The following is a 17501-nucleotide window of genomic DNA, read 5'->3' as shown; positions in this document are numbered from 1 at the left end:
GGCTTAGCTACAGAAACTGAAATCCGTGCAACTGCTCTTGCTGAACAGAGAAACTAATAGTCATAACTTGGCTTTCCCTGCACATAAACATCACTGGATTAATAGTGTGTTCATAACATCCAATAGTATATAACTTGCTTGAAGCGAACCCTGTTTTCTCTAGCATGTTAACCTTTCTACTCTTCACCACCACCTGTGGTACATAATGGGATTTTAAATTACTCATGTCTGTGGCTAATGTGCCATCTACAAATATATTTTGTGATGGGAGAAGCCAATACCTTTACAAGTCCATATGAGGCGTCCAAGTCACAGAATCACTTGTCTGGGGTGTATTTGGTGAAATCTGAACTTCACCAAAAACTCCACCTGTTGCTCCATCACTTGCCTGGAGCTGCTATCGTTTTAAGGATAATCTTTTCTGATTTTTATACAGTGACCCAGATAAGCACTACCTAATGTATGAACATGAAAGGGTACCCATTGCAGTCTGTGAAAAGGAACCAAGCTCCATCATAGCTTTTGCGCTCAGGTATTTAAATTGATTCACTCTTCTTTGGGTTTATCCCAAATGTCTAAAAAATCTTCAGTGGCCTTTCTGTTCAAGGAACATGTGAAAACCCCTTGCGGCCGCTACTTCTATACATGTGAGACTTTCTTCTAGCCCCATATGAGAGCTCCTTGCGAAATTGAAGTGACAGCCCTTGTACATGGGGAAATTAGACTGTCTGCAGCTTTCTGAAAAATCCTTTTAGATAAAATGACTAGAGTTCAGAGCTAGTTGTTACAGAACAGAGTAAAATAGTCTCTCAAGGACCTTGTGTGGGGTTTGTTTTTTAGCTTCAAGGTGGGCATCATATCTCTAGGGGGTTGTTCTCCTCCTTGCTGCAGCCTCTGAATTAAAGCAAATGGGTCGGTATTGTAGGAATTGTAACAAACTGTTAATCTTCCCCTTTCAGTTGCAAGGAATACAGGAATGGCTTAGATGAGTTATCCAAAGCATCTCTGAAGAGCAGTTCTGAAGAAGGGCTTCCACCAAACAGGTGACAGGCGGGCTCATAACAGGCTTGGCAATGTTCTAGAGCAGGGGTGGGCAAACCGCAGGCCGCATCTGGCCTGCCAGCCGTTTTAATGCAGCCCTCACGCTCCTGCTGGGGAGCAGGGTGTGGGGCTTGCTCTGCTCCAGCGCTCTAGCCGAGGAGCAGGGTCGGTGGCCACTCCACGCAGCTCCTGGAAGCTGTGGCCTGTCCCCCCTATGGCTCCTATGCATAGGGGCATCCTGGGGGCTCTGCTCTGCACGACCAATGTGAGCTGTAGAGACGGCGCCTGTGGACAGGGCATTGCACCGCAGAGCCGTTTGGCAGTGCCTTGACTTAGGAGCTGAGGGGCGGGGGTGGGGTTGTGGGGAGAGACACATTTTTGCTGCTTCCGGGAGCTGCTTGAGGTAAGCATTGCCCAGAGCCTGCACCCCTGAGCCACCCTCTGCATCCCAACCCTCAGCCTTGATCCCCCTCCTGCCCTCCGAACCCCTCGGTCCCAGCCCAGAGCACCCTCCTACACCCCAAACCCCTCATCCCCAGCCCCACCCCGGAGCCTGCACCCTCAGCCAGAGCCCTCATCGCCCCCATACCACAACCCCAATTCCGTGATCATTAGTGGCCCGTTATACAATTTCCATACCCAGATGTGGCCCTCCGGCCAAAAAGTTTGCCCACCCTTGCTTTAGAGAGAGCTGAGTGTGGTCCTGGTTTGGGGGGATGGGGAGCCAAAATCATAGCTGGGGGCCCTCTGTGCTCTTATGGAACTGCCAAGTACTTCAGTTTTCTGACAGCACCCAGTGTCCAGATGGTGTCATCTCCAGTTTCAATAACAGCTGTCGCGTAACAGTAATTGGGGTCCCATCTGACTGTGAGCCCTTGTGCTGTAGCCTCCTAACCAGCTTCTCCACTGAGTTACATACACACTAGGGTGCCGTGAGTGGACTGCTCCCAGTCCTGCAGCTGTGCTGTTTGCCACAGTCCGTTATTGAAGAGGCCCATAGTCCTGTTTACTCAGCTTGGTGATTTAGAGAAGCAGTTTCTGCACTCTGGCAAGTGGGTCTTTCCCACTGAGATAAGGGTGGGTGATCTCTTTCCTGGATAGTGGAGGCAGAGGCGTCCTTTTGGAAGGAAGCCTGGAAGTCCACGAGAGGTTGAATGTCTCCCCACAACATAACTCTTTAAATCTGTGTGGGGAAGAGGATGTAACTTTAACTTTCATTCATTTAAAATGGGGGATAATCTAGTGCCCAGGTGAACAATTAGTTTATTTGGCTCACATGGAAAACTTAGTATGGCTATAAATAATTCAGAATGTCTTTCCCTTTCAGTATGTTGGACAACAAACCAAAGAGCAGCAGCCCAGTCCGATTGCCTGAGACTAACGTGGGACAGGCAAACCGCACAGCCGAAGCAGAACAGCGTAAGGTTGTTTTAAAGAAGTCATATCCACATTACAGGCCAGCTTTGATTTAATTACTGAAATCAAATAAACTTAAGTGTAGGTTTGGATGGAAACTAAGTTAAAGGGAAAACACAACTTGGAAACCAAATCTAATTTGTTCTAGTTGGGCATAGCAGCTCAAAAACTGAATTTACTGATATTGGCTTGAAAATCAGTCTGTTACCTGCTCTCTCACTGGTGTGTTTTTCTCCTGGTTCTCTCTTTAGTAACAGATGACCTCAGTTCTTTTTTAATGTAGCAGGCTTGAGTATTCTTCTGTGGGCTTTTGTGCCCCATGTAGAGCTCCAGTTGTGTTCCCAGTATTGTCTTATGGTTTTGGTTATTTTTTTAAGGATACTGGTTAAAAAGTTGTAAGTTGTAAATGCCATGAGTACTTCTCAGTAGAAAAGTTTCCAAGATGCCAGTGATTCTTACAATCAAGAAAATTCCTGGTTTGGTTTGGTTTGGTTTTGTTTTAAGAGGTGTATCAAATTGTGAGCATGGGAACATGGCCTATGTGTTAGGCTTTCTTCAGCTTGTCTCTCTCTCTCTCTCCCCCCTCTCCCCTTTTATTTTTAGAGTATTGGCACTTTAGCACTCCAGTGTAACAATTAAGCCGTCAACTCAGTTTGTGTGCAGTTTCTCCAATGACTTCTGAAGTATTAAGGTGTAGCATTCTGTAACACTAGATCAACTAACCTATTGCTTTTAAAGTGGTTGGAGGATGGGAAATAGGTTACTGTTGGATGGGCTTTTCCCCTCTTGCTGGAAAAGTCACTTGAGAATATTTCTGTGACCACTTCTGGGTTGTAGTGACTATAGAAACAATGGTGTCCACTCTTTCCTCTGCTCACTCACTTTAGCAAAAAAGGTTTCCGGAGTTCTATCCTTCTTCCGTGGCACAGGAGGGAAGAGCCCCGATCTGTCTGCCCAGAAGAAAGAGACCTTACGTGGTGCAGATAGTGCCTACTACCAGGTTGGACAGATGGGCAAGGAGGGTCCAGAGAGCCAAGGAGCAGAGACTCAAGGTATACTCTCTCATCAGGTGCATCTTTCAACTAGAACTGTTGCATCTCCCAAGATCTAGTCTATTTAAACAAACAAAATCCCCCAAACCCACTCCAACTGGAATTTTCAAAGAAATGTAAGTGTTAGGTGCCCAAAGCTCATTGAAATTCAATGTGCTCCTCTTGAAAATCCCAGCTTCCCTCTTTACTAGACAAAGGACCTTTTTTTTTAAAGGCTCCAGGCCTATAGTGTCAAGAACAATACATCTTTGGTTTCAAGGTCTTCCAAATTCCTTCAAGTCGGGCGGGTGTAGTGTGAACCAGTGGGCTTCAGTCCATCTCTCCACTTCACTTCCTGGTCTGCTGTATCACTTCAGTTCATGGAGTAGTAGAAAACAGAAGGAAGGGGTTGGGGGAGCTACTTTCACATAGGCTAGAAAGCTTAGTGCTGTCATCATGCTTCTCTAGTATGAGTGGTAGCGGCAGTCGAAGCTCTCACACAGAGCTGTTATATTGGGAAGCCTGTCCTGGAGGATTAGAGCAGAGGTCCCCAACCTTTTTTGTCTTGTGGGCTACTTGTCAGCGGCATTCCGGCAGATGCTCGTCTGCCGGCTCACTTAGATGCTCTGGCGGGCACTGCGTTGGGGACCCCTGGATTAGAGTAAGACAATTGTTCCCTAGGCTGTTTTAAAGAAATTAGTTATATGAATCTTTCACTTCACGGTTATCTGTCAGCAAATTTAATGAACAATGCGTTTTCTTTAGTATCTACCTAAAGTATGTTTTGAGGACTCTTCCAGTGACCATCAGTTTTTATAACACTGAGTTTGAATCTTATTTCTAACTTTGTAATTTGAAGCTTGAATGATGGAAATGAGGCTAATTCAGTTAGTGAAATAAATGGTTTGTATGTGATTGTGACTCTTTAGCTGTTCATGCAGCATCTAATCATCTTCTCAAGTGCTTTAGAACTACTGCTGCTAATAAAAATAAATATTTTGGCAAACCCCAAAGATCTTCCTTGGATGTGAATTCTCTTCAGTACTAAGCATACCTTGTTATAAAACTTGGCTTCTGGTGCTAAACATACGTGCCTGACTTCATGTTCCCCTTGCCTTTTTCAGATGAAGCAGATGGAGGGGATGCACAAAAGAAGCAGCTAGCAAATCCCCATGTGGAACTTCGTGAGTAGGAAATAATTTGGGGCTCTTAATTGAGAATCACATGGTGGCATACTGCCCTCTTCTCAAAATACAACACTACCTCCCTAATAAAACTTATAGTTGAGGAGTTGACCATTCATCTTTGGCAGGAAAATGTCAGGTTGCAGTGTAATGGCATTCTTCCTGACAAGTCCAAGTGTTAATTACAAAAACAGCCCTACAAGGTCTAAATTACCATCACGTCTTGTTTTGAAGCACTATCCATTGATGTGTAACATGGGCTAACTTTGTGGTGGTATTAAAATAAAAACAAAACCTGCCCTTTTAATTACTGCTTAGCCAGCTTTCTACGCTCTTAAAGCATAGGGGTGGATAAGAGAGTAACTGTAACTTAAAAATAACTTTTGTAGTGAGGGCAAGGGATCTTAAAAGCTCCTGAAAAATATTACTGACTGGCCATCTCTCTTGGGAAAGCAAGCCTTGCATTTTCTAATTAATGAAGGGCCTTCTCCCTCCATGTCTCTCTGAAGAGTTTTCAGATGCTAATGCCAAATTCTATTGCCGGATTTATTATGCCGGGGAGTTCCATAAGATGCGTGATGTGATACTCGGGAGCCGTGAGGAGGACTTCATCCGCTCCCTGTCTCACTCTCTGCCCTGGCAGGCCCGTGGAGGCAAGTCAGGAGCTGCGTTCTATGTGACAGAAGGTAAAACTGCCTTATTTATTTCTTCCCCTTTCATAGCGAAAATCTTCTTGTGGGAGGGGTGTTTTCTGTACCTTCAGTGCAGCACTTGAGGGGTTGGAGAACTAAACTGAAAACCCCAAAACACAACTGGAGGACAGGCTTTCATAAAGGATGCACTGAAAATGCCAACAGTACCCACTATTCAGCAGTGCTGAAAATAGCTGGCCAAAGAGGTTAAGTTTAAAACTCCTACTTTCTCACGGCTTCAGGGGATGCCATTTTTTAATATAATTGAATGATTACAGTTTTCTTTCAATCTTTCTGGCTTTCACGGTTAAGGCCAATCAGACTTTTTTTTTTTTTAATTCCTTCAAATGAGCCAACACCTAGAACTGTAAAGCCTATGGGCACAACTTTCTGCTGCTAAGGTTTAAAGAGAAAATTACAGTTTATAAGGTACACAGTTGAAGTTAGATTCTTGAAGGGTTTGGTGGGAGTGTCTCTATATTTACAGTAAATGTTGTTTTCCTACATCTGGAATTACATAGACTTTCTCTAATGTTGAAACAGATGACAGATTCATTTTGAAGCAGATGCCCCGTCTGGAGGTCCAGTCCTTCCTTGACTTTGCCCCACACTACTTCACTTACATCACTAATGCTGTTCAGCAGAAGGTAGGAGCTTGTATAGCCTGGTTTTTGGAACTTGGCTTTTTATTTAAATAGTTAGTTGTTTTCAGGCCAGTGGTATTAAAATGAGGGAGGCTAACAGATATGAAAGGTATAATGAGGAGTTGGGTATATATTGGCAGTCTGATAGAAAGGATGTGTTTTTAAATAAAATGCAGACATTTTACCAGGACTTAAAAAATTGAATGTATCGGGATGAAAAATGAAAGTTCTGGTGCACAGAAAAGTAATGGTTACTACCATAACCTATTGGAATGTTATCACTGTTCTCTTGATTAGAAACCAACGGCACTGGCCAAAATACTTGGAGTGTATCGGATTGGATACAAGAACTCTCAGAACAACACTGAGAAAAAGCTGGATCTGCTTGTCATGGAAAACCTTTTCTATGGCAGAAAAATGGCTCAGGTGAGGAATAACTATGCAATGCATCTTTCTCTTCCACAGTGCTGCTTCCGATACAGAGAGCTGCAGCAGGGCTGCCACTGATACTAATTGAGCATCTTCACCCTAAAGATGTTGACTCAGGCCTTGTCTACACTTATTGGGGGGGTTGATGCATGGTGATAGATGCATCAGCGGTCGATTTAGCGGGTCTAATGAAGACCCACTAAATCGACCACAGATCTCTCTCTCCCGTCAACTCCCCTACTTCACCTAACCAAGGAGCACAAGGGGAGTCGACGGGAGAGCGTCTCCAGTCAACATCGTGTAGTGTGTCCCCCATGGTAAGTAGATCTCAGTACGTCGACTTCAGCTACGTTATTCACATAACTGAAGTTGTGTAACTTAGATCGATCTCCTGCTGTAATGTAGACATGGCATAAAAGTATCCTCTTCGAATGGCTTCTACTGCTATAGTTAAGATTGCAACCTTTTTTCCATTAGATATCCCATATTTGTCCTTGCATCTCTGGCTATCTACGGTGGCTTGCCCTGAACTGCAAGCTTTACACTGAAGACTCAGAACTTAAAATTTGACTTTGTCTTTTTGGATCAAAAAAGGCTTATTGCTGACTGTCTATCATTTCCAGGTGGTTAAATCTTGACCCTATGCCTAAACTACTATTTGAAGAAATGTGGTGGTGGTTTAAGCATATTATATTGCCTGCTATATCTAATTCTAAAGGTTTTAATGTATATGTGATCTGCTTGTCCTATGGTGGCTTGCTGCCTCAGAGACATGATATATTTGAACTTAACTTCTTGCTAGACTGGAGCACAGCTGAAGGGACCAGGTTTCTAGGCCAGATCAACAGGTTTATATGGCCTATCTTGTACTGGGTTTGCAGCAACCACAACTGGCTACAGTTCTACAATTAATACTGTTACCTTCCCAGCCACACCATGGCCTGTTTCATGTAAGAGTCTCTCTCTCCTGAATGTCTTCTCCTTACGACTGACCTGTGGGGTTCCCAGTAAGCAGAATGTAAACACCAAAAAGTGGCAGCATCCGCTTTTTTATATTCAGCAGTTTTAGAAAAAAAATCACATTGTCACCTTTAAAATCCAAATCATAAAACAATAAAAACTGTAAGCAGTGTACTGACATCTTCTTTAAGGTCCATTGATTAGTTACCACTCAATCCCATATATACAACTTGGGAGTAATTGATTTAAGGGTGAAATATTTGGCATTTCATGCTCTCCTAGTGAAACAATTTGTAGTCTTTGATACACTGGTCTCTCTAACAGAGTGGAAAGTGGATAAAACAGATTTTCTTCCAATGAAACAAAGTGCTCTTGTCCTCCCTTGCCAGGTGTTTGACCTGAAGGGCTCCCTGCGGAACAGAAATGTGAAAACAGACACTGGGAAGGAAAGCTGCGATGTTGTCCTGCTCGATGAAAATCTGTTGAAGATGGTACGGGACAACCCTCTGTATATCCGCTCCCACTGCAAGGCTGTGCTGAGGGCTTCCATCCACAGTGATTCCCACTTTCTTTCCAGCCACCTCATCATTGACTATTCTCTGCTGGTGGGTCGCGATGATACCAGCAATGAGCTGGTGGTTGGGATCATTGGTATGTAATCTTTGCTCTTGCTCTTTCAAGTACTTAACTTTAACTTCATGGACTTTGTGTCTCTTATCACCACAGTACCATATCTGTGGTTACTCATGACTTCTGCATCTTCCTTTGAATTAAGCTGTGTGGTGGGGGCGGGGTGGTTCACAGTCAACGTTTCTGAAGCCTCCCTTGGAGTAAGAGCCATATCTGTGGCTAATATATTTGAAGAATTATGTGGGTGAATGACCCTATTCAAACATTCACCGGATCCACTCAACTCAACAGAGGCACATGTCATGAGCACTTGCGTTTCACCTTGCTGAAGTAAGATCACACTGATTGTGAAAGCTTAAGGATTTCTCTCACTCCTTTCTTTCTGGCCTGCCTGTTGGCTCGTAACCCTAGCTGTCCAAATGCTAACATGCATGCTGAGTACTTTTTATAGTCATTTAACGGAAAGTCAAGTTGGTGTATAGTGTGCATGCCTTGGAGTCAAAGTCCATGTTAAAATAGAGAGTGGATTATTTGTGCCACCTTACATAAATCGACTCACTGCCTTTCCTGACCAAGCTGAATGACAATTTAAGTCAACTTGCAATAAACTTACAGAGAGGGGCCTAGAAAAAATCTATAGATTTGATTTTAATTTTTTGTTAAGACTAGAAGGGACCTTATGGTCACCTGGGCTGATTTCCTGCATTGTACAGGCTGTAAAATTTCACCTGTTCGTTCCTGTATCACACCTACTAACTTCCAGTTGAACTAGAACGCTCCTTAGACAGCCAGTCTTGAATAAAAAGCTTGGCTGGTGAATCCACCACATTCCATATTTAAAACCCCTGAGGGGAAAATCAGTTTTCAAAATAAAGATACTAACTCAGCCCAAAGGATGTTTCCAAACTAGGGTCTCTTAAGATGGGAGCTAGGCAAACCTCTGCTTCTTATTGAGCTCTCAGAACGGCTTTCAGTGTTTAATAGTTGAAAGAACTGAAGCCAAAATTTCACTCTGTTAAAAGCAGCAGCCTCAAATGTTCCATGTACAGTAAATGTAAATCAGTACTTCCGTTAAGTGGTGTTTGTTTTGATTCTGCACAGTTAACTAGACTGGCCAAAACTAAATATCATGGAGGGAGCAATCTCTTGCGTTGGCCTGGGAAGGATTTAGAGGGCCTTAGTTGGTCTCCATAACTGATTTCCAGGAATTTCTTACTTTCAAAAAGTTTTTTTGTTTTTGACTAAAGTTGGAAATTGCACCAACCTATAAATCTTTTGGGAGAGCAAAGGGGAGGGGGAAAAAACCCTACCAAACAGATGTTTCCTAATTTATGTAATGAAAATAGCTTGAAATTGTAGCTCTCTCTAAACTAAAGGCACTGATGAATATTTCACTACACCTCTACCCCAATATAACACAACCGGATATAACGCGGTAAAGCAGCGCTCTGGGGGGCGGGGCTGCTTTACTGTGTTAAATCCAGCAGTGGGACTCAGGGCTCCCTGCAGTGGCCAAAGCCCGGGGCTCTTTAAATCACCACTGGAGCTTGGCGCCGCAACCCTGGGGTAGCTCCCCCCCGCTGTGGGGAGCCCTGGGCCCTTTAAATCACAGTCGGAGCCCTGCTGCTGCCGGAGCCCTGGGGTAGCAGCAGGGCTTGGGGGGGCGCTTTAAAGGGCCCGGGGATCTCCGCAGCAGCCGGAGCCCGGGACTCTTTAAATCACCACTGGAGCCCTGCTGCTGCTACCCTGGGGCTCTGGCAGTGGAGCTCGGGCAGTGCTGTAAAGGGCTCGGAGCTCTGACCACTGCGGGGAGCCCTGGGCCCTTTAAATCACCATCGGAGCCCTACCACCATTACCCCGCCGCTACCCCCATATGACACGGTTTCACCTATAACGCAGTAAGAATTTTTTTGGCTCCCGAGGCCTGCATTATATTGGCCTCCCGAGGCCTGCATTCCCACAGTCTCTTAAGCAGTGTCAACCAACTTTCTAAGTGATGAATCTCTTCATATGAGCTAGCTCTGTACCAAGAGCACTGTAAGCAAACTTAGTGGAAATGGACACTTCATCTATTTCTCTTGTCTGCGAACGGCAGGATCTGTTGTTTTCCTAGAATAACCACTACCTGCATTTGTTGTTCGGGTAGCATTTTACATCAGATTAGGTGTTCCTGCATCTACTCTGAAACAGATGGCGATTAGTACAAAATTGTAGGCATTATGGAAAGCTTATTTGCATCCGCTGGATGATGAATAAACATATCAAAGCAGTAAGCATATGGATCTCTGACTACACATCACACTGTTTGTCCATCACTTCTGCTGGTTCCTGTCACACTAAGGTGACTTTGAATACATTCAAATTCAAGATCTACAGAACTAACTCTGGTCCTAATACAATCTAAAGCTTTGCATCATTTATTCTTTTGCTTACCAGTGTCCATTTGTACACATGGCTCTTAACTTTTCAAGTTAAAATTGGTTGTAGTTCATGTATAATTTACACATACACATACGCTCTCTAAAACTTATTTATTTTCTGGAAATCACTTCTGTTTTTAACCTGAAGCCCTCAGGGAAGCATGCCTGGAGTATTGCTGGATTGAGTTGAGAAGAGAAAAATAATTCAGTATTCCCTGAAGAACCAATGGGAATAGTTTTTTATTCCTCTTGCGTTCTACTCTTTGTGCCTACAAAGATGCCACTTTTACCCAAAAACAGGCTGCATCAGTGTTCCTACTTTGTTCTGTTTTGATGCGTTAAATAAAAGGAGGCGAATTCATACCTGAGGTCATTGTAGCAATTCAGATGGCACAAAGGGCTGACGCTGGGACTGTCATTGTTTGCATTTTGTTCAGTAAATTCTCTTCTGCCACACTGCTTGTGCATAACTCACCACAAAGCGTGGGCTATTGAAGGGGTTTCAGTAAATATTGGAAAATATTTGATGTGCAGTGATGGAAAATCTGTAATCAGTAGGTCTCCGTGAAAGCAACAGCATTCACTTAAAAATAACTCTTTCCGTAAATAATAATAAGCCTTGAATATAAGGCCGGGCAACTGCAAAGAGTAAGTGCTAGGATGAAGACTAATTGATGTTGCTTACAGGGACTCTGTTTTTTTTTTTTTTTTTTTTTAAATCTTCATTAGGTGATTCTGCTTCTCTCATTGCTCTCCCACATGTTGTATGATGTTTTTCTCATAAACCTGAGAAGCTGTATTGACTTGAGTTCACGTGCCAAGGAGAGAGGTTTAGAAGCAACCCTGGGACTTTCCTGCCCAAGCCATGCTGTCCTCCATTCCTTTTGTTCAGGATCACCCCTGGCATTCCCAGACCTTCTTTTCATAAAGGAAAGTTGGGAGGTGCTCTGAAAGCCACACCAGATGCTGTTTGTGGGCAAAAGAGACTTTAATAAAGGGTAATAATACTAGCTTAAAATGAATGAGTTGCTAGATCTTAAGCCATCACTGGGCACCCTTGATCATCAACCAACTTATGAACTGTAGGGCCAGTGTGCGGTGGCTCCTTGCATATGTAGGGTTGGGGTCAGCTGGATGAAGGAAAGTTCATAACTAGGTGCTTGGAGCTCTCACTAATGTGAGTGAAGGCAAAGCGTATCTGAGCAATGTCTTCCTGCAAATAGTGAATAGCTGGTGTTAGCTCAGCAGCAATGAGAAATCTCCCCTGCCAGTGCAAGACCACAGGCTAAGAATGTGTAATTGTTACGTTGGCAGCAAATGCTTGCAACTTTCTTTGCCATATGCCAGGAATGTATTTCTAATTACCCAGAAATATCTGTTTGGAATATGAACTTCATAACATGTCTTTCTGTATTTGTAACAGATTACATTCGCACCTTTACCTGGGACAAAAAGCTTGAAATGGTGGTGAAGTCAACAGGCATCCTGGGAGGACAAGGTGAGTCCAAGACACACCCAGTATTATTTCTGATAACCTGCTATCTTGGCACTGCTATTGACAGATTTCAGGCAATACTATTTTCTTTCCCCTTCCCCCCCCCCCACCACTCTTTTCTCTCATTCAAATGTATTGTTGCAACTCTTTCCTCTTCTCCCTCATTTCCAAGGCTGTGCACAGTGTAAGAGTCTTGTGGTCTCATAATGTATCTGCATGGGTAGTACTGTTAATTGGCCTATTACTTTTTTTGTAGGGCAGGGTCACCCACATATCTCATTGCTCTTCTGTCTTAGAGTAATGCTGTCTCCGTATTGTTGGATTATTTGCAGGGGTAACTAATCTTTTAAAAGCCGATTCAGAAATGCCCGTTTCTTGGTTTTGGGGAATGAAATCTCTTCTGTAAAAACTCCCCGCACCCCGTGTGCTCACCCCGTGATTCCTCTCCCGCCTGTGACCCTTCCTCCAGGATATCTCAGCCACACTGCCTTCCCAAACCATGCTGAAGTGGCTCACGCTACTCACTGTGATGTCAGAGTTCCCCACAGCACAAGCTGTGCCGGTTGTGTGGGGCTCCAAGGGGTAATGCTGACAAATGAGCTGTCAGCAGTCAAGAGGAAGAATTGTCTTGTGGCTGAGGCACTTGACTGGGACCCTGGAGTCTGTGTTCAGTTCTTAGCTCTGCCCTGCGTGGTGTTGGACAAGTCACTTCACTTCTGTCTCTGAGCCCATCTGTAAAATGGGGCTACTACTTCCTTTGTCTTGTTTGCTGAGAGACCATTACAGTGGTGTGTGTGTGTGTGTGTGTGCGCAGACGCAGCAGTCCGTGCCATCAAGGCACTACTGTAATACAAACCTGATTTTTCCTGTGTGAACTCTAGTCCATCTCAAACTGTGGCATTATTGTCTCTTTTAAACACTAGGTAAAATGCCAACTGTGGTTTCTCCAGAACTGTACCGGACCAGGTTTTGTGAAGCAATGGACAAGTATTTCCTGATGGTGCCAGATCATTGGACAGGGCTGGGTCTGAATTGCTGAGCTAAAGCGCACGTTGTGGTAGTCGGGGAAGCACAGTGAAAGAAAACATTTCCTGATAGAAGAGGACACAAACACCCCGGACTTTACGTTGCCATTCCAGCTTCCTGCAGTATGCAAAAGGATTGCACAGCTGCATCTGCACAGGCCACGTGCATCTGAAGTGTAAAATCTGCCTCTTACCTGCACTTCAGTTTCTGACACGAGAGGATTACAGCTAAGGCTGGCAGATGCAAGCTATTGTAGGGATCAGAGTTGGAACATATTACTCAAGAAGATTGAGAATGGGGTGATTTATTAGCTCAGCCACAGGAAAGAGGACAGCATCCAATACAGATTTTTGTACACTGTCCCACATATCAGAGTACTGAAACGTGGTGCTGGCCAGTTTATGATGGATCACTTTGCAGAGAAATAGGTGAGCTCTGCAAGTATTACACAACGTGTACAGTGGCTAATGTGAGTGTGAATCCATAGAGCGGGTGTGTGTGATTTGTATCAGCATCTAGTGTGATAGTGCAGAGGACGTAGAAAGCTTTGAAATAAGCACCCTGGTCATGGAAAATCTAAGTTAATTCATATCTACAATGTTCATGATTGCTGCAGTGGTCTGAAGTAGACCTTGTAAGAATCAGAGTGAATAACTTGTCCTATTATGCACTGTACAAGTTCCGTTCTTACAAGTTTCTGTAAACAATATTTGTGTGTGTTTTAGCTAGCTACAACCATTACACTGTCCTTTTATTTGTACTGAACTTTTATGCAGCTAAGTCTGTCATAACTTAGTTTTCAGCAGCCTCACACAGAAATAGAGCAGTCGAACACTGCAAAAACTAAAAACAATAGGAATGTAAACCAGACATTCCCAAAGCCCCAGAAGCAAACTAATTAAACTGCAGATCCCTCCTACCCTTTCAAGAAGGACTTATGTGCAAGAAGCAGTGTCTTGTCTTGCATTATGAATCATGCTGCCTTAATGGCAGCTTCTTTTTTAATGATACTAACGTCCTTTGAAGATAAATTCCAATCATTTCATTCCCACAAAACTTTGACTACCACATTCCTTCAAAGTAAAGAGTCTTGCCAGCGCAATATTTTTAAGAGTCCACATCCAGACCTCAGTGACATTTCATACATATAAACCAGATTGAAAACCCTTCTAAACCAATATTTGCTTCTGCAACATTGAAATGAGTGTTCAGTTTTGTTGGTGCTCTGTGTGGAAACGGAATTAGTATGTCTTTTTGGTATGATGTGCGGGGATCTGTGGATTGCCACAACTTGACAATAAGCACTTCTTTTCATTTTTATTCATTTTACTTGTTTTTTTTGTAGACGTGCCAAGAGTTTACTTATTTTTAGCTTCAATACAATAAAGGCCAGTAAAAATGAGAGTATTGTATGTATGTTAGAGGCAAGTTCCTTGTCCTTGGAACTAACCTTGTAGGCCATAGGCAACAGCTAAAATTAAACGTGGTGTCTGAGACGGCACAAGTATTCAGGGCCGTTATCTGCTATGATGGGCTGTCACTAATACTAGCTTCACTGCAGTAACTGAGTCTTAACTATGCATTTCCCTCTACCCAACATTTCTCCTTCTAGAGTAATGGTAATTCATATACTCAAGCAAGGGGGTTAGAGAGGGTGGATAGGGCAATTTAAAAAAAAATCTCAGCAGTGGTGACCTGATCCAGGTTGTTTGTATAAAAATGCAGCTTGGTGCTGAGCTGCTGTGAAGTTATGCTGCTGTAGCGTTCATGTCCTGTCAAGCAAAAAACTCCATTTGATTCTTACATTTAGTTGACTCTACTGTAGAAAGAGGAAGGAGAGGAGTCTAACGGGTTTAAGCTGGAGAAGTCCCGTTCCCTTTGTACAGCGTGATCATGTTTCTGGCTCCGCTAGTCATCAGAACTAGTTTGCAGTTGCAGTGCACTCCAAGGATGGCTGATGGTGGCACTACTGCATGTCTCCCTACAGCAGAATCCCATAAATCCAGCGAGTCGAGCACTGATGCCTGAGGTGCAGCTGTTGCGTTATTTATGCAATTTCTTACCTCTAATGTTCTAACTTACATCAGAATCATGCTTATCCGGATATATCTGGCTTTCCCTGGGGTTGTGCTTTTTGCCCAGTTTGACCATTAAATTGGCTTTGTACAAGATCAAATGACTTACCCGTTGTCATGGAATTACTGCTTTTAACTAAGAATGCAACTCAACCATGTTTTCATCCCTATTGTGTGTAGGTTTTTCTAGCTCTGGGAGGAAGCATCACTATACATCTTCCCCAAAAGAGAGAGCCCATAACACTGACTTGTAAAGCTGCCCCAGGTCTATATTACAAGTTTGCACAAGTTTTCACCTTTTATTTTGCTCTTCTCCAGCTTACCCAGAAAAGCTAATTTATACACTCTTCTCTAACCCACACTGACAGCTCAATTGACACACTGTCAAGTGGATTTTCTCGGTTGTGTGGTAGGAGTAACGGACCAAATCTGAACATGGGTAACATTCAGGTTTCTGCTGTCTGCTGTAGTCATTACACTCCACAACATCCTCTTTTTAATACAAAGAATAGTTACTCTGTAGAGTGATGTATGGTTTTTTCCCTATGCTGTTACTTTAGCTGATGGTTATTAGTAACTCTGCTAGCCATGGTTCTGATGTAAGAGTCAGTACTTCCCATCATTGGGATCTACAGACTCAGACCTTCAGCACTGCATGAAAAGAGACAGATGTAGAACTGCCTTTTTGAGTGTGTACTTTGGCCAGTTGATTTGCAGTGGTACTACTTGAAACCTGAAAATGTCCCTTGAATTCAGGGCCAGATCCTCTGCAGGTACAGACTGGCATAGTTCTTCTGAGGTCAATGGAGTTATGCCAATTGCTATCAGCTCAGAGTCTCTCCTGTGACATTGGTGGTAGCACTCAGGCAGTGAATTACATGTCCTGATCTGACTGAGGCTGATAACAAACAGTGCTGGCCTTTGGAAAGTAAAGGGGCACCAATATTCACTGTGATCTTGAAGGTTTTGCAGATTTGAAGTACTTGATCTTATTCAACTGGGGCGAAGTTCAAGAGGCACCACCTACGGAAAGGCGCTGCAGCACATAGCTGTATGTTGTGCAACAGGAAGGGTCAGTGACAGTCATGGAATTGGCAGCTCCTTACAGGTGTTCTCCATTAGGATAAGAACTATCCTAGCATTTCACCTGCTACAAAACCAAGTCCCTCCAAAAGAAAGCAACAAGCAGTATTTTTGTGCACAAAAGACAGTGTTTCACATCTGAAAACTCCTGTCAGGGCTAAAATGCGGCTGGTGAGGTGCTGATGTGTGACTATAGCAGAGCTAGATCAGGATCCCTGAAGTATTAATACAGGGGACTATAACTTGCAGTATTATGGCTCTGGTTAGTGCAATGTTTTCTCTTAATTTTTGTAACACGGGTGTATGTACATAGAGTAAATAATCAACCACAACTGCAATCATGAAGCAGCACTTTCTCAGATGCTGCAGTAACTGTTGTATAAACCTAGGAGTTCATGCCAATGTGTTAATCTTGTCTAATTCAAGAAGTGACAAGTCATTTTTGTGTTACAGTATCTGTATAGCACAACTTCTTTTATTTGCTTGGGGCTGGATTCTGCCACCCTTATTCACACGGAGTGGCACCTTGCTATAGAAGTAGCCCTATATGAGACCAAAGGAGCTGCGTGCATAGTAAGATGCTCCTCAGCGTGTCTAAAAGCATAGCAGAATGAGACCCTTAGTTACCAGAGATGAGATGAGCCACATGCAAAAGCACTCAATGTACCATAATATGTATATAGTTCTATTGTACCTTGGTTTCAGCTGTGTTTTATATGATTCTGACATGTTAAACTATTTAAAAGTAACTGCCTTGACTACTTGGAAAACTGAACTGTACGTAGATAGCAGTCCAAATAAAGTAATTAAAATATCCTTACTACTCCGTACATTCTTTACATGCATTTGACAAGAATCTCATCAAATTATAGCCAATAAACCTTGCACAACTACAGAGGCACTGGCATAATTTAGGCAAGATGGCTGAAAATCTTTTTCCTCACTCCTCCCAGCCAATAACTGGGTTAGTCCCTAATCTCGGTATGTCTGCACTGCAGTTGGGAGGTGTAAAGGCAACATGGGGGCTTGCCCAGGACCCCAGGTACCTACTTGAGTGACTGCCACACGTTATCCAGGCTTCCCTGCTCTTGAACTCGATTTGATCCAATGCTAGATCAAAACTAGCTGGGGTCTGTCTACACGTGCTGTAATCACACCTCCCAGTTGCAGTGTTGACATACCTTAAGAAGTAACAAGTTTTCATGGTCCCTCTTGGTGAAAAGGGAGGAAAATAATGACAGCAGGCTGCTTGCTCAATGAGTTTTAATTTTGAGTGAGCACAGTAGTTTAACATCTAAATTAGAGCAAGGTTGAATGTGGCCCTTTCACATGTGAGCACTCACTCAAGCACTCCCATGGGAATGAATGGGCTTGA

General features: G+C 43.4%; 1 protein-coding gene across 8 annotated transcripts in view; it reads left to right on the top strand.

Moving 5' to 3' along the window:
- The window catches only part of PIKFYVE (phosphoinositide kinase, FYVE-type zinc finger containing), a 98475-nt gene extending 81529 nt beyond the window's left edge, over nucleotides 1-16946 (top strand). For 7 of the 8 annotated variants that reach the window (XM_050916075.1, XM_050916076.1, XM_050916077.1 and 4 more), the window contains 11 exons: nucleotides 437-532; nucleotides 960-1043; nucleotides 2369-2460; nucleotides 3345-3509; nucleotides 4613-4672; nucleotides 5182-5358; nucleotides 5908-6011; nucleotides 6306-6434; nucleotides 7787-8048; nucleotides 11871-11945; nucleotides 12866-16946. In XM_050916075.1, coding sequence (XP_050772032.1) covers nucleotides 437-532; nucleotides 960-1043; nucleotides 2369-2460; nucleotides 3345-3509; nucleotides 4613-4672; nucleotides 5182-5358; nucleotides 5908-6011; nucleotides 6306-6434; nucleotides 7787-8048; nucleotides 11871-11945; nucleotides 12866-12981 — 1360 coding nt within the window. In that variant the 3' untranslated portion in view covers nucleotides 12982-16946. Of the gene's footprint in view, nucleotides 1-436; nucleotides 533-959; nucleotides 1044-2368; nucleotides 2466-3344; nucleotides 3510-4612; nucleotides 4673-5181; nucleotides 5359-5907; nucleotides 6012-6305; nucleotides 6435-7786; nucleotides 8049-11870; nucleotides 11946-12865 lie in introns of those variants that run through there. The other variant, XM_050916081.1, reaches the window with a different exon arrangement.
- Nucleotides 16947-17501: the final 555 nt, after the last annotated feature.

This window comes from Gopherus flavomarginatus, chromosome 10, assembly GCF_025201925.1.
Source record: "Gopherus flavomarginatus isolate rGopFla2 chromosome 10, rGopFla2.mat.asm, whole genome shotgun sequence".
NCBI lineage: Eukaryota > Metazoa > Chordata > Testudines > Testudinidae > Gopherus > Gopherus flavomarginatus.
Note: the sequence above shows the minus strand (reverse complement) of the source record. Positions and strands in the feature narration are given on the sequence as shown.